At 38.1% G+C, this 14,869-nt stretch overlaps 1 protein-coding gene across 3 annotated transcripts in view; it reads left to right on the forward strand.

The window, feature by feature from the left end:
- Positions 1 to 14,869, forward strand: part of ADAMTS18 (ADAM metallopeptidase with thrombospondin type 1 motif 18) — a 79,901-nt gene that overhangs the window by 46,813 nt on the left and 18,219 nt on the right. For all 3 annotated transcript variants that reach the window (XM_037409559.1, XM_037409562.1, XM_037409563.1), the window contains 4 exons: positions 2,493 to 2,665; positions 4,515 to 4,645; positions 4,782 to 4,905; positions 6,118 to 6,362. In XM_037409559.1, the coding sequence (XP_037265456.1) occupies positions 2,493 to 2,665; positions 4,515 to 4,645; positions 4,782 to 4,905; positions 6,118 to 6,362 (673 nt within the window). The remainder of the gene's footprint in view (positions 1 to 2,492; positions 2,666 to 4,514; positions 4,646 to 4,781; positions 4,906 to 6,117; positions 6,363 to 14,869) is intronic.

A 14,869-nucleotide genomic window follows, 5' to 3' on the forward strand; every position in this document is an offset into this window, starting at 1 on the left:
CTGCTTTTACAAATCATTCTTTGGGGACTGCCTTTTTGCTGGCCTTTCTCACCAAATTTTTCCCTTTTCCAATTATGCTCAGCAAGGCCTCAGCACTAACAGCAGCTACTCGTGCAGGCATCTTCGCCTGTGTGTGCCAACACTGGGAAGTACACAGCTGATGAGGAGGTTAGGCTATAGCTGTATTAGGGGCACTGTACCACTACAGAACTATTGAAATACCCTTGGTGCAAAGCGTTTGTTAAGTGCAGTTATACTAAGAGAGCTTCTGTAGGCAGTCAACCCAAAATCTACTGGTGGTATAAACATCACCAATAAAAGCATGATTTTGTCAATGCAGATAATAGCCTTTTCTCGGAAACTTGGTTTTTCAGATTTACACCTAGTTTCCTGTGAATTACTTAATTCTCACTGACATCTTGCTGGTAAAAGGTGAAGGTGGAGAAGTTTCCATAATTCTCTGCCGACAGTTTCAGTAGCGGGAGTGTACTGTAATACTAAAATGCTGTAACAGAGCTGGGAAACAGAATGCCTCTTCCAGTGCTCCCTTAGTTTGGTGGAATTTTATACCATCCTCAAATGCAAGACTGTGGCTAGAAATCACGATTTAGCCATAAATAATTCTATTATATTGCTTGTTTGGTGGCATTTACTTGGAAGGGGGTTGCTTCTTTTCCTTACACGAAAGCAGATTTGTTCTCTGGGGCCGAAGGAGGTCAAAAATCATACATGTGCTGAGGCTGTAAAGAAGGTCTGTGGAGAGCTGGGTAAGGACCCAACAGTTTGGCTGCCTTGGCTCAGAGCTCTCACCATTTGCACAAAGTCAGCTCCCTGACTTCACTGACGTTACATGTCCTGCCTGCCCTGCACAAACTGAACGGCCAGCAACTAGGGCATAAAATTTGACTTCATTTTAAGACCTTCACCATTATACCCAGTGCCAGTGTAGCTAGTAGGTGACGTCAAGAAAAGTCACTGGAAGTTGGGGTTTTTTTCCACAACGCATTTTGCTGGTGCTTTAACCCAGTATTAAATAGACTAGCACGTGGATTTCCACCTCATCCTTTGAAAGACTGTTTTGTAGCCCAGAATTCTGGAAGAGGCAGATATTGTGTATATTCAAAGCTGATGCAAAACATAAAAACCAAACCCCAGCTTGGTTAGAGGGTTAGACATACAAGGATTAAAATTTATAATAAAGCAAACAGAAAAAGCACCTGGATTTTCTCATCCATGTTGCACCAAGCCATCTCCATATCGCTCCAGTCAGATGCGTGCCAGGAGAAGGTGTATGGGAGGACTGATACAGAGAATAGAAGTAGCATAGTGTTTAGGGATTTAAAAAAATATGTTGCAACTGTATCTTTTAAACTATTATTATTAAATATTATTGTTAGTCTTCTATTATTATTAAGTATCTTTTATATTATTCTATTTTTTTTCCTAATACATATGTAACATGAGCAAGCTGTCCACTGAAAGATCATGGCTTGTCTTCCAAGTATTTATATTCCCTAATTTTTAAAAATCATTATATAAATGTGTGCAATTGTAGCATTGTTACATTTCTTTTCACTTGATGCAAGAAATTGTATAATACGACAAGCAGTTCTTAGAATTTGGTGGTTTGAAGATTTGGCTCAGTACTTGCAGATGTGTATCTGAGCATTGTGCAACTACAAAAATAACATCAGGGAATTCCTATATAGATCCATAAGGAATAGAAGAGTGAGTGAATACATTTCTCGGCAGCTTGTGAGACTTCTCAGTCACTTTAGAAAGAGCAAGTCTTACATTTTATGTTGTTTTACAGTTATGTGCGTAGACCAAGTAGTTAAAAAATATTATTCTGATAATGTAAGATACCAGCACAATAATCAAACATGCTCTTTTTATTCTGGCTAAAATTAAGGGAAATGCCTAGGTAAGGTTTGCTGAAGTGGATGTAACATGTTTAAAGTTATCCATGAATTCCAACATTTTCTTAAAGCAGGACAACTATGCACAGTCCTTGCTTCCTTTCACTGTTTATAAAGCACACTTTTTCAAAATTATTTACAAAACAAATGAAACCCCAAATGTAATAATTCATTCTGTTTATGTTTGAAGACTGTTATGTTATCCTTTATTAACTCTTATTGTGATAGGTAATTCTTTGCAGATGCTCATTCTTGGGTTGCAGCAGAGTAAAAGTAACTATATTATAAGATTGAAACCAACCAATACAAAATAGCCCTATAAATTTAAATTAGTGAAAACATGACTCACCTCTAGATGTTTGCATCTTTGCTGAGTTTGCAGTGATCCAAGCAGATAATTCATGGCAACTGCTTTGCTTGGGTTTAGGAACCATGAAAATTAATAGTCCATGTAAGAAATACTGATCTCCTAAGACAAAACATCCTCTCATTTTCTCTGCTTTCTCATACACGTAACATGCCAATCACACAGAAAGTAGGTTTTGCAAAATATATTTTTCTTCTTTTCTTTAGGCCACAGTATGGTGGCACATTCTGCCAAGGTTCCAGTCGTGTTTATCAACTTTGTAATACTCAGCCATGTCCAGCAAATAGCTTGGACTTCCGTGCCCAGCAGTGCGCAGAATACAACAGCAAACCTTTCCGGGGATGGTACTACAAATGGAAGCCATACACTAAAGTGGAAGGTAATTATGCCACAGCTCTGATGGACAAAGGCAATTGCAGGAAGCAAGCTATAAGCTGTAATTCATCTGTATTTCTATGGGAAAATATCACCCTGATGTAAGCAAATAGAAATTCAGTTGGCCTATTTGAGATGTGTTGGCTTTCTAGTGTAGTTGAATCTGGCTTCCTGTGTGAAACCGCTTGTATGAACACACAGAAATGATTTGGGTTGTGAATTTAAATCTTTGTCCTTAGCGTGACTCCCTGGCTGTTGCTAGCCCCTCTTTCAATTTATAGTACGTATTGGTTAGCGTCAAACCCAAACAAAACAATTTCCATGAATTTTTCAGCATGGGAAATGTGAGCTCCCACAATAACACTACCAGAATCTTCCTTCCTTTGGAATGTTCTCAGATTTCAAAACGTAACAATAATTCAACCTTTTGACTTTTCTGCTGGTACAGTCCCATGTGAATTGAAAAACCAAACAATGTACCGGCATAATTTTTTTAAAGTCATCTTTTACTAAGAGATCTTTATAAAGCTCAGGTCTCAATAATGATTTCTTGTCTTTTGTACAAGCAAAGTTTATTTTTATGTTACACATCTTAATTCTGCAAATATTTTGACTCAGTATTCATTTTTATCTGATACAACAAATATTTGCTGGAGTTTGAAAGGATGGTTTGTAGCTGCAATTGCTACTACTTGAATAAAAGTGGCTAAATTGTGTCACATTGTAGCTGCTTCATTTAGCACCTGTACAATTTTGCTTTTGATGATAATAAGTGTATAATTATTTATATATACACACATGCGCATAACTCTCATTCACAGCCTAACTATATTTTCTTCAAAAGCCTTTGCAGACATTTTTCCGGGTATTAGAAACCTATGTCCTAAAAGCCAATGTGAACAGAGGAAAGAGGAACTACGGTTTCACAGCATGGAACAGTGGATGTTGTAGAACAGGGAGAATAATGAGTCTTGTTTAATAGAAATTAAGGTAGACGACAGCGGTCTTAAAGGTAGAGGCTGCAATTACTAAAGGAAATAGAATCTTAAAATTAGGAACAAAGGGCGTAATTTTCAAAAGCAAGACGTCCCCAAGTGACTCTGAACTTGAAAATGCCTGTCCTTACTCTCTTAGGTGCTTTTTCAAAATCTCCCGCAAGATCTACATTTGTAGTCCTGAGAACACAATCGGGTTTTCAAAACTGCCACAGATGCCTTGCCTCTGTAGAAACTACTGTTGAAAATCCAGCTGCTTATTTAAGAATGAAATTATACTATTTTGAATCCAGTTTCATGTTCTTCAAAATTTTGTTATGCTGCTTTATTTCTTGTACTTACTGTTTGTATTAATATTGTGCATTTCAGCAATTGTGACAATATTTCAAATTAGATTACTGTTTTTGTCTATGTAGAATTAGTCGGCTCTTTATGAGCATAACATACGATCTGTGTATAACAAGAAATCTGATTCACAATGGTTGGGGTATTTTAGAGGAAAAGTGCTTTTGATAGGGGAAAATCTGGCCCCAGGGCTAGCTTTCAGCTGAACTGACCATTTTTGCCACCTTACATCTTTTTCTAATTGTAACTGAAAATTAGATAAAATTATTACAGTCTCCCACTTCTCTTAATAAAAAATGAAATTTGAAACTGTGAACCAGTGCAACTAATATAAGCTACTGTATCCGGCTGTATTCCCGTCTGTCATGGGGTCCTAATATGACCACACACAATTAATCCTTGTAGCTAGGATGCAGGAAGAAACAATAGCAGGGTGCTTTCTTTTTTTCCTAAACTATGTTACAGGTCAGCTAATTATTTTTTGTTGTTGTTGGTTTTGTTTTTTCCCCCCAGAGGAAGATAGATGTAAATTATACTGCACAGCTGAAGACTTTGACTTTTTCTTTGCAATGTCCAGCAAAGTGAAGGATGGAACTTTGTGTTCTCCAAATAAATATGACATTTGCATTGACGGAATATGTGAAGTAAGATAAAACTAAGTTTCTTACAAACCTAATGTCTACTTTTTTTAAGTGGGCAATTGACTCCTTTATGGAAAATGCAGCTGTTTCTTCAAATTCCCTTGTGTCTGAGTCCTTCACTTGTGCCTTTTGGTTGCAGCAAGTAGGGTGTGATCATGGACTTGGTTCCAAAGCTGTATTGGATGCTTGTGGAGTTTGTAAAGGAGATAATTCAACATGCAAGTTCTTTAAAGGCCAATACTTGATCCAGCACAAAGCTAATGGTAAGGAAAGCTGTTCCACGTGATCATCAGCTCATTGCTCTGCTGTATCCCCATGTAATATATATGACTCCTTGCTCATTAGGGCAGTGGCTAGAAGTCCAGATGTGAACTGAAAATCACACAGAGAGTGAGAGGAGAGTTCACATTTCTCCTGTTTCTTGGTAACAAGAAAGCTATGAGCATAAGTCTTGGTTAGTTAACTTGCAAGCATTTCTCTTGTTTCTTAAGCCACATTTTCCCTTTATGTGTGAATTTCCTCCTAAATGAGATTTTAGGATTCAGGCAAGTGAAAAAATAGCTGTCAGCAGCTCTGACTGGAATAGGACATAAAAAGCGATACACAGCATAATGACAAACATGACCATATTTTTGTGTCCTTTTTAAAATTAAGTTGACTGGAAGCTGTCCAGCTGATTCAGTGGATGATCCAGTCACTGGGAGGTGGGACTTTTCTTTAGTGGACTTCAGTGGACTGGCTTCTTGTGAAATAATCTCACTATGCCGCAGTTTCTCAGGCATAAAATGCAGATAATATTTCTTTACCCATGGGGGTATTTTGAGGATCCAATTACTGTTGATCATAAGGCACGTCAATGCTACAGTTATATAGGCCAGGAAATTGTTTAGGGTATAGTCACACAGAGATACAATGCTAGAAAGATGATCTAAACTGAATGCTTTGCAAAATTAACTGTGTGCAGGGTGTGCTGGATTGTCAGCGGTGTACAATGAGTGAAATTTCTACATGCTCAGAGTGCAATGGCTCACAGCAGGGAGATCCAGTTGTATACAGGACTCTGTGAAAGCTCTCTGCATCCCAGTGCGTCCCACCTCAAAAACCATGTCTGTGATGGAAGCAGGACCTTCCAACTACTGTAGGGAACTACAGGGAAAACGTGGCAAAACAATTACAGTGACATAGCCATTAGTCTGTTCTGCATTTTACTAAGGTGAACTTGCTTTTTCTTGTCTTTAATCACAAAGAAAAATTCCAGGAATTGAAATACCTCAGAGTTACTCTGATTATAGGCTGCACAGAGGGGTTAAAATCAGAACTGGTTTCTCCTTGTGAAAACGGAGTAACTTTGGTCGATCAGAAGAGCTCTCTTAAATAACTTTTAAACTGCAAAAATTTCAGATTGGATCAAAAATGATAAACCATCTCTACCTGTATGGCAACTGCAAAAGTGTTGCTTGCTTCTTTCATTTCAGACTACTACGCCGTGGTCACTATTCCAGCCGGAGCACGCAGTATACAGCTCCATGAAATGCAGATCTCCACCAGCTACCTTGCAGTGCGCAACCTCAGCAAAAAGTATTATCTGACAGGAGACTGGACAATTGACTGGCCAGGAAAGTTTTCTTTTGCTGGAACAGTTTTTGATTATCAACGCTCTTTTAACCATCCAGAGAGTCTATATGCAGCAGGACCGACTAATGAGACGCTGGTCTTTGAAGTAAGCTTTGTTCTGTTTATTCTCTCCTTGATGTCTATTACAGAATTAGTAACGACAGCTTTAGCTCTGCACTGTAGCTCTCAGCAAGATTAAAGAATGGCGTTGAGTCATGATAGTATTCAGACTTAATTGTGTGGTCATGCTAGATTGAAAGGCCTTTCACCAGTTTATCAAGGTCTGAGGTTTAGTAAACTGTCACAAACTCAGGAAAAGGAAGGTACATAAAACACACCATATAGCATTATTTCTTAGTAATAGTAATAGATTATAAATACATTCCTTGAATGGTATACAATAAAATTCAGTGATGTAAAAATTAAATCTAATCTTATGGCAAGGCTTAACCGTAACAGTTTCAAATAATGCTTCTGAAACTGCAGGCGCAGGTAGCCATTTTTATGTCTACCTTGGGACACAGAGAGTCAAGGTACCACACATAGGCTCCTGTGTAACTTCTGTTCATTCAGTTTCATTGGTGATAGCACCTAAAATAATGAATTTTATATCTGTTTATCTCCCAGTTAAATTTGTATCACCTACTCTGTCTGCTAGATGTCCCATGTTGAAACTATATTTAGTAGGAAGTAAATTAGGTACTTAGATGGTTTGTTCCAGGGTTACAATTTTGAAATTGGTCACTAGTACTTCTGTTCTAAGAAAGATCTCTTTCTGCATTAGGTTACTTTACTAGATTGTCTTTTAAAATGCATCAGAACATCTGAGAGTCAATTTCTGGCTGAATCACCAGTCTTTACTCGCCGTTAGCTACCTTAGTTTGCCTGCTTTGTCAGAAAGCTCCAGCAAATCTTTGACTTTGTGACTCACCTGTTATGTCTGCTTTGATGAACCCTTCCCTGTGAGAGGGAAGCACCCCTCCCCAGAATGGATTCAATTTCCAGCACATTTCAGCAATGCTCTGGTCAACTCGCTATCAAACGCACAGCTTTCTGTGGCGTGCACAAGAGCGAGTGCTGTACCTGTTCTCTGAGGCTGCAGCCTGCAGCTCTTTGCCCCATCATGTAACACCGCAACGGAAAATGCTCTCTGCAGAAGTTCAGCAGGGGTGGTTGGCTGAGAACTCTGCATCCCGACTCCCTTACACAGCTTTGTTCTGTTAAACTAAGAAACACAGTAAGTACAGACTGGGACATGAACTATATTCTTCAAGGATTATTTAAACTTCCACAACTATTCAGTAAAGTGTTTATTTGGAATACTGGAGAGCCTTACTGCTATTCATACTGATTGAATAACATACTTAAACATAGCTTTGAAAGCCACTGGAGTTCACGGACCAAGAACACACGTTAGAGTACTTTAGGATGAACACATGCTACAGAACAAACAGTCTGACATGGGCTAAGGGTGTGTATTTTCACAAATTACTATCACAATTTGCAGTACTTTGTTAAAACATTTTTTTTAACTGAAGAACTTTCATTTTGGGTATGTATGTTAATAGGGATGCTTTAGTCCAAGGAAGAGTTCATTCTGCAACGTAGAGACATGCTTCCCGTCTGCATATCATCTCCAAAATAGCCTTACACCACAGAACAAGAAGTTATAAATACTATGAAATGCTAAGCTGAACTCTCAGGAATCTTATTTGTCATAATACAAAGTAGATTGAACTGTATTATTATAGAGCTAAAGTATGAATAATAAATTGCCTGCAAGATGACTTACTTGGCTGCACATCGTGCACATACTTTGTAGAATAAAGATTAAAGAAAAAAATTTTAATGCCAAATAACACTTCTATTTTCATCCTATCAAATTATGCTAAACAGTTTTATTAAGATTTAACATTTAACTGGAGGCTATTGCTCCTTTGAGAGCTTATTTAAACTTCCCTTGTATTTTTATTGAAATACCTACACCACTGGCATTGGTAACTAGGGATTCTAACAACTGAAAATGTTATGGTTACATATTCCCCAATTATATATATCTATGAACTGAGGTCAAGATATTTTTTTCCTTTTAATAATTTAAACAACATTCAACAAGCTGAATTCTGAAAAAAATGCAAAATTTTGTGTTCAGAGATCTGCATTAGTTATCACTAACTCTAAGCAGCAAAAATGCCAATGAAAAGTAAAGAAATATGCTTTTATGAGAAAACACACATATTGCTGAAGATCTGCTTGCAACAGTAATAATGAAACAAATCTTCTTCAACTATAAATACCACAAACTGGTAGAAGGCTGAAAAAAAAGGAGTGTTTGTGTAATTTTCAAAGCAGCATGCAAAAAAAGTCCTGCCAGCAGTGTTTTATCCAATTAAGTTGGTTTTCAATAAGCAAAGGCTTTCCAGGGTTTGAATCTCAACTTCTTCCTGTAATCTTCAGGTATTTTTATCTTCACTTTTAAAACAGGTTGCATTCAAAAGAAATGTAATAATTATTTTTGAGATTTTTTTTTTTTCCAAAAAGGATTCGGTGTGAGCCCTTGTAAAAAAGCACACTGCAGGTATTGAGAAATTGAATACGTTACATCCATAAACACAGGAACTTTTATTATTCAGATAGGCAGAGAATATAAGGTTTTGTAGGTGTATTTATTGAAATTCCACTATGATCTGAAAGACAGATTAGCACAGCTTGTGCCTGTTTAATTTTGTAGTCATAGTTTTGCTAGACTTTTTGTGCGGTGACTCAAACAGTCCAGGTTTCTGACCAGGTTTCTGACTGCAAATCAGCCTGCGTGTATCCAGAAAGTTCAGCCGATGCGTGTCCTCTGAGCAGCGTTCACAGGGGAGGATGGGACCGTGCTCTCCAGGTATGGGTCCAGACAGGTCTGGCAGGTCTGTGCTCAAGGCAATCACATCCTTTGAAATGCAGTCATTCTCCAAAATATTTTCTTGAAAGAGACATCTGAAGCATGTATTAAGAGAGAAGGAGGAAACCCAAATAAGAAAAAAAAATCTTAAAATTCCCTATTGTCTTCCATATCCTTGCAGTTCTAAGAAATGTTTGGTGTCTGTATCTTGTTGTCCAGTATGTTCCTGTGCATCTGGTTTTCTGTCAGATTTTTCAGTAGTTCAGCTGCGCATGTATCATTTAATCAGACTTGGGGTGATTGTGGGTTTGTAGAAACCAATAAAAGCCAAAATTAAAAATATTCACGGATTCAAAAGGCAGTTCCCAAAATGGTCAGATTCAGGTTAGGTGAAATAACAGACAATGGTCAAAGGGGTAGAAATATGATAGTTAAATGATAATCTAGGATCAGAAATTAATAGCAGATTTTTAAAATATGATTTCTCTAGCATAATTGTCTCATCTTAAATGTAAACATGCAGGATTATTTTTTTTTTAATGTAGTTGAATATATTCCACTCATTTATCTGTTGTTTGGTCGTAGGTAATCTAAGCTCAGCACTTTCAATTTAAAGACCTTGTCAGTGTTTTTCTGTTAACTGAGAAATTTGTAACTTGAGGAGAAACAAACAGTAAATTCATCATTCATTTATCTAGCTTTGCAAATAAGGGCTGCCAGTGGACACCACTAACTACTGAAAATCCTTTCCAGAAGAGCCCAGCAGAGCACAAGGGACATACAGAACTCATGTAAGGCTCACTTGTGACATCCATTTCTTGAAATATTCAGTCACTCTCCATGACTCACCATGGGAAAGTTTCTGAAAGGGCAAAAAGACCTGAACTGTTATGTGGGCGTGAAAAATACTGCATGATCAGAGATTGATAAACTAGCTTAAAACCACCAAGAGTTTAATAATTCAGTTTCTCATTCTGTCAATAAATGGATGAAGAATTGACTGATTTGAGAAGTCAAATATGATTTTGAGAAAACACTGGAAAGTTTTTCAGGATGGAGCAGGATCAGTATCCTCACAGAAGTTTACCACAAACTTGGTGAAATACTGAATCAAGAAATTTTGAAATCTTTGTGGAAAAAGACAGTTTATTTTGACAGCAATAAGTAACAGATGGCAAGGATGTTTTGCAAAGAGGCAGACATTCATGGAAAGAGAAGGTGAATGGAGCTTCAAGGCAGGAATATCTCTAATTAAAACCAGTAAATTGCTTCCTCTTTACCAATAGGGGGAAAAAAAGAGAAAGGAGGCCAGGTGGAATGACTTTACTGATGATCTAGCTGCCACTGGGAGAAAGCCAAGTTGCAGTTATAAAGCATTAAATTTATTATTAGCTACTAGATGATAAATTTGTACCGATTTCCTCTAAAGAGAAAGTAAGCTAAAGAGAGCTAAGATGTGCTTATAAGATACAGATGTTGATTCAATACAACAGATAAAAGGGTTCTCCTTTAGTGAGGAGAGATTAGCTGGACAGTATCCCTGAAATTGTACATTTAGCATGTGAACAGCAAAAAAATGGAGACACAATAACAGCAGAAGATAAATTCAAAACAGCTGAAGTAGGAATGAGATCATACAGGACCTTTCAAGGATACTATTTTTTTCCCCCTTTTAATGACCTTAGTGGACTCTCTTGAAAAACAATAGTTTGTCATAAGCTTTTAGTTAACATGTTTAAAGTGACTTTAGAAATATTGACAAGATAAAAACCCCTTTTGTTTTAAGGTTTGGCTTAAGTAACCAATGGGTAATTCTTCCTTTACTGGTGCTTTCCAAACAGGTGTTTTCTCACTTTCCTTTTGAAGCTCCTGCCGTTAGCCACTGTCCAGGATCTCATCCAGTAACTGCCCACTCAAGATAACAGTCCTGTTTCAAAACTTGTTTTAAACGGCTTCTCAGCAGCACCATATATGCTGCAATACGCATGCATATTCATCCTACCGAAACCTGAGTAAATCCATAAAAGTCAATGGAATTAATCCTGACTGAACAGAGAAATCACAATCTGGCTTAGGACGTTGGATATTACGCTATTTATTAAACAGCATGTAGATTCACAGTGGATGCAAACGGCAGGCCTCACCAGCATAGCACAGCCAGGCACTAGCCTCGCACACGGCAAGCTTCTCCGTCTGCCCTTACTGGTGTATCTGATGGCTTGCTGCAGGTGGCTTTACTCCTTACATCCACCTGAAGAAATTATGAAAGACTTACAAAGCATGGGAGTGACCCAGCAGATGTAGATGCAATCTGAAGACTCAGATCAAAGCTACCATGTATGCTGGCATTCAGGGCTTGGGCTCATGCCCATTTTGTAAATTATGCACATGTAGAATGAGTAAAGACGCAAATGCATGAAGCACATATGGGTAAACAGTAGCTAGTCCTTTACCTGGCTCCTTCTCTATGCTCAGCTTCACTCTGTAAGCGATTTGTAAATGTTCATTAGTCCTTCACAGAGATGATGAGTCCTTTTTTCAGCTTGTTACATGCCAGGCATTAGGATGCTTTTCTATGTATTGGACAGAATATTTTTGAAGAAAGAGGAGTTTCTCTTGTGTAAATTACTCTCTTAATTCGGTGTGTTGTAAGTAACTTCACAAAGACATCTGACAATGAAAAATGCCAGAAAAGCAGAGAGTCCATCATGACAAAGCAATGTGGATAGGCTCTATAAAAACTTGACCTGCAAAATGGACTGTTGTATGGGAAACTTAGGATAGCCATGGGAAAAAAAAGAATAATCTCAAACAAAGGAGCAGATGCACAGCTAGTTTAGCAAATTTATTGGTTTAGCTTTGAAATCAAAATTAGCAGCAAAAGGAAAAGGTTCTTTACTCAGGAGAATTCAATTTATCCATTGTTTTAACATTTTGTGCCCTAAGCAAAAGCCACGGTTCTTTTTCTTCAGAATAGATCTGGCAGATCCAGCCACAGAGTCTGTGGTTTTCGAACTCAAGAAGCTGTAAATTTTATAACTCTGCGCCCTGCGGTCAGAGCTGCTGAGTGTTGTGTCTGAAGTCAGGTGGTTGGTGTGTTAAAGGTAGACATTAAACAGTTCTATTGAGGAACTGGAAATGTTTAAGGAGGTTGTTCGCCAGTTGTAAATTTGGGAGCAGATGCCAGTTGGCTGAAAAGATGCTGGAATGTGTCCAGTAAGTAGACTAGCACTGGAGGTCTTTCCAAATTTGTAGGTCTGATAACTTGGCTATGTATGCAGACTTCAGTTATTGCATTGTTAAGGAAGGGCTTTATAATGAATGTTTGAAAATATGATAGAAAGCTTTTTATATGCTCATTACTTTGGCAAAATCGCAACTGTGCAATACTATTGCGTTCCTGATGAAAACTTGGTTGAACATTGTACACTATTTTTCAGCTGAGTGCTGGGGACTTCAAAGTATATGGTTTGGTGCCCTGCAACATTTTGTGTCCAATGCTTTTTCCAGAGTTTGCGTTGCCTTTTTTCTACATAGCTGGGATGATACAGGAGGGAAGAGACCTGACTGTGATGCAGCTCTTGCTTTGTAAACATTCCCTCTTGTCTGCTGGGTGGGAAGGGGCTCTGGCTTTGGCTGCTGCTCACGAAAGAAAGAGGAAGTTCACTTCATCTGCCTGTTGTAACTGTGTCTGCTTTCCAACGCGCAAGAAGGGGGTGTAGCCCAAGGTCCTAAAATGTGTATGGCTCAGCTTGCCTGGTGTGCAGGAGTTACGCCGCAGGCATTCACTTAGCTGGAGGGTGCAAGTTTCTTACATCATTGTGTGGTTGTTCTCTGAAGTGATAGATACTAACATGTCTTGTTCTGACTTGTCCGAGATAATTCCCTCTTCATTCTCTTCACTCTGTTGAAGCACCAGGAGAACATTGCTCTAACAGGAGTAAAACCGGTTGCCGCTTTTATCTTCTCATCCTCTGTCTTTTGCTTTCTGAATTCTGTTCAGAATGCATTTGTTCTGTTTCTTGCCTCTACTACTACCAAGTTCAGTCTAATACTTCAAGATATTTTTATTAGAAATGTTTAAGCTTTACTGCTTTTTTGCCACTGACATAGCACAGTTCTATGACAGCTGTCAGAATTAAATGAGACGAGGGCTAACCCTTACACCAGGTCCTGAGGTATGGATCAAACCTCCTCCTCCTCTTTTGACACATGACTTACTAAAAGGACAGATAGAATTTCAGTCTCTGCACTTGAAGGAACACAGAGCACCCACTGAAATGGGAGAAAGTACACCCTCACGGGGGCACGGAAGAGGAAAGCTGACTGACTCTTCATACATTAGCCAGATCTTGTCTAACACAAGATGAATATAAAGCTGCTCTCTGAAATTGTTTCTGGCTGCCTAAGATGCTGAGAGCTCTGTTAATACCTTGGACTTGTAGGGCCTTCCAATAAATAAAAGCAAATTAAAGCATTTTGAGGTCTGGTGTGTAAGAAGAACCAGGAAATGAATTGTTTTAATTAAGGAATAGCTTTCCGGGGTTCAGTTCTTGTTAGGGTTAATGGCCCCTATTTTCTGAAGCACGTTCTGAAGCTTTACACATTAAGTATTTGTCTCAATTTATCCTGAAGAGGACAGTGGAGTGAACACATATTTTTGAAATGTGTTTTTTCTGGAAACCCTAATGCCCATGACTTGAGGTTCAAAATTCAAAGAGACTGTGGAACAGCGGTTGTAAACGGAGTTAGATTTTTTGCTATCGGCAGTGGCACAGCTTTCTGAAAATAATAAAAAAAACCCCTATATAGAAGAGTTATTTTCCTTCATCTGAAGGGCTGTTAATTGTTAGAAAACATTTACATCAGATAGCAATGAATAGCCAAGGAAAAAATGAGAGGTCCTGAAAAAAGTTACAGTGGTAATGGTTTAAATAGAGCATAGCAAAAAGGGCACAGACCCACCCAGTGATGAGCGAGCGTAAAGTCAAACATAGACACTTTGTAAGATGCTCATTAGTGAGCACCATGTGCTGAGAGCACTGAACGTGGCAGAGGCTCTCTGGAAAGACGGTATGAGATGCAGAGTGCGCTGTGCAGGGCACTGTGAAGTTGCATGGCAGGCTGAATTCTAATGTTTGTTAATTTCAGAGTGTTTGATTTTAATCCTGTTCTTGTAAAATATTTGTGAAATATACACATACCTATATGACTCACCCCTAAAGCAGATATACTAACATTATTTCTATCACAAATATTCATTAAAAATAGAGAGGTCACTAATCACTCTCAAATCTATTTCTTCTGTAATCTCACAGGTATTCTAAGGTGAATGAATGTGAACTCATGAATTAGGCTTGGATGGGTGAGATGAAAACTTTCACATGAAATACTTTAATTTACCTGTTCTTAGAGGATCCTCTAGTCTGAATCTTCCAATGAGAAGGCACATACTCTCCAACGCTTTTGCAAGTATTTTGCCTTTGACAGTCCTAATTGCTATAGTCTCAGTTGGGGTTATTATTAAGGTTCACTGAACGAAGCAAAATCTTTGGCTAGTAAGAATGGAAAATACAGCATCTGTTTTTCTTTCTTCTAGAAAAGTAAACAGTATGCAGTCCAGATCCTTCATGTGTTCAATATTATTGAACTGCAGGCCATGTAAATTTGGTCTGAATTTTCACTGTCATGGGTAATTTCTGTTTTCCAATAGGTATATTTTCAGA

The sequence above is a fragment of the Falco rusticolus genome, chromosome 15 (genome assembly GCF_015220075.1).
Source record: "Falco rusticolus isolate bFalRus1 chromosome 15, bFalRus1.pri, whole genome shotgun sequence".
NCBI lineage: Eukaryota > Metazoa > Chordata > Aves > Falconiformes > Falconidae > Falco > Falco rusticolus.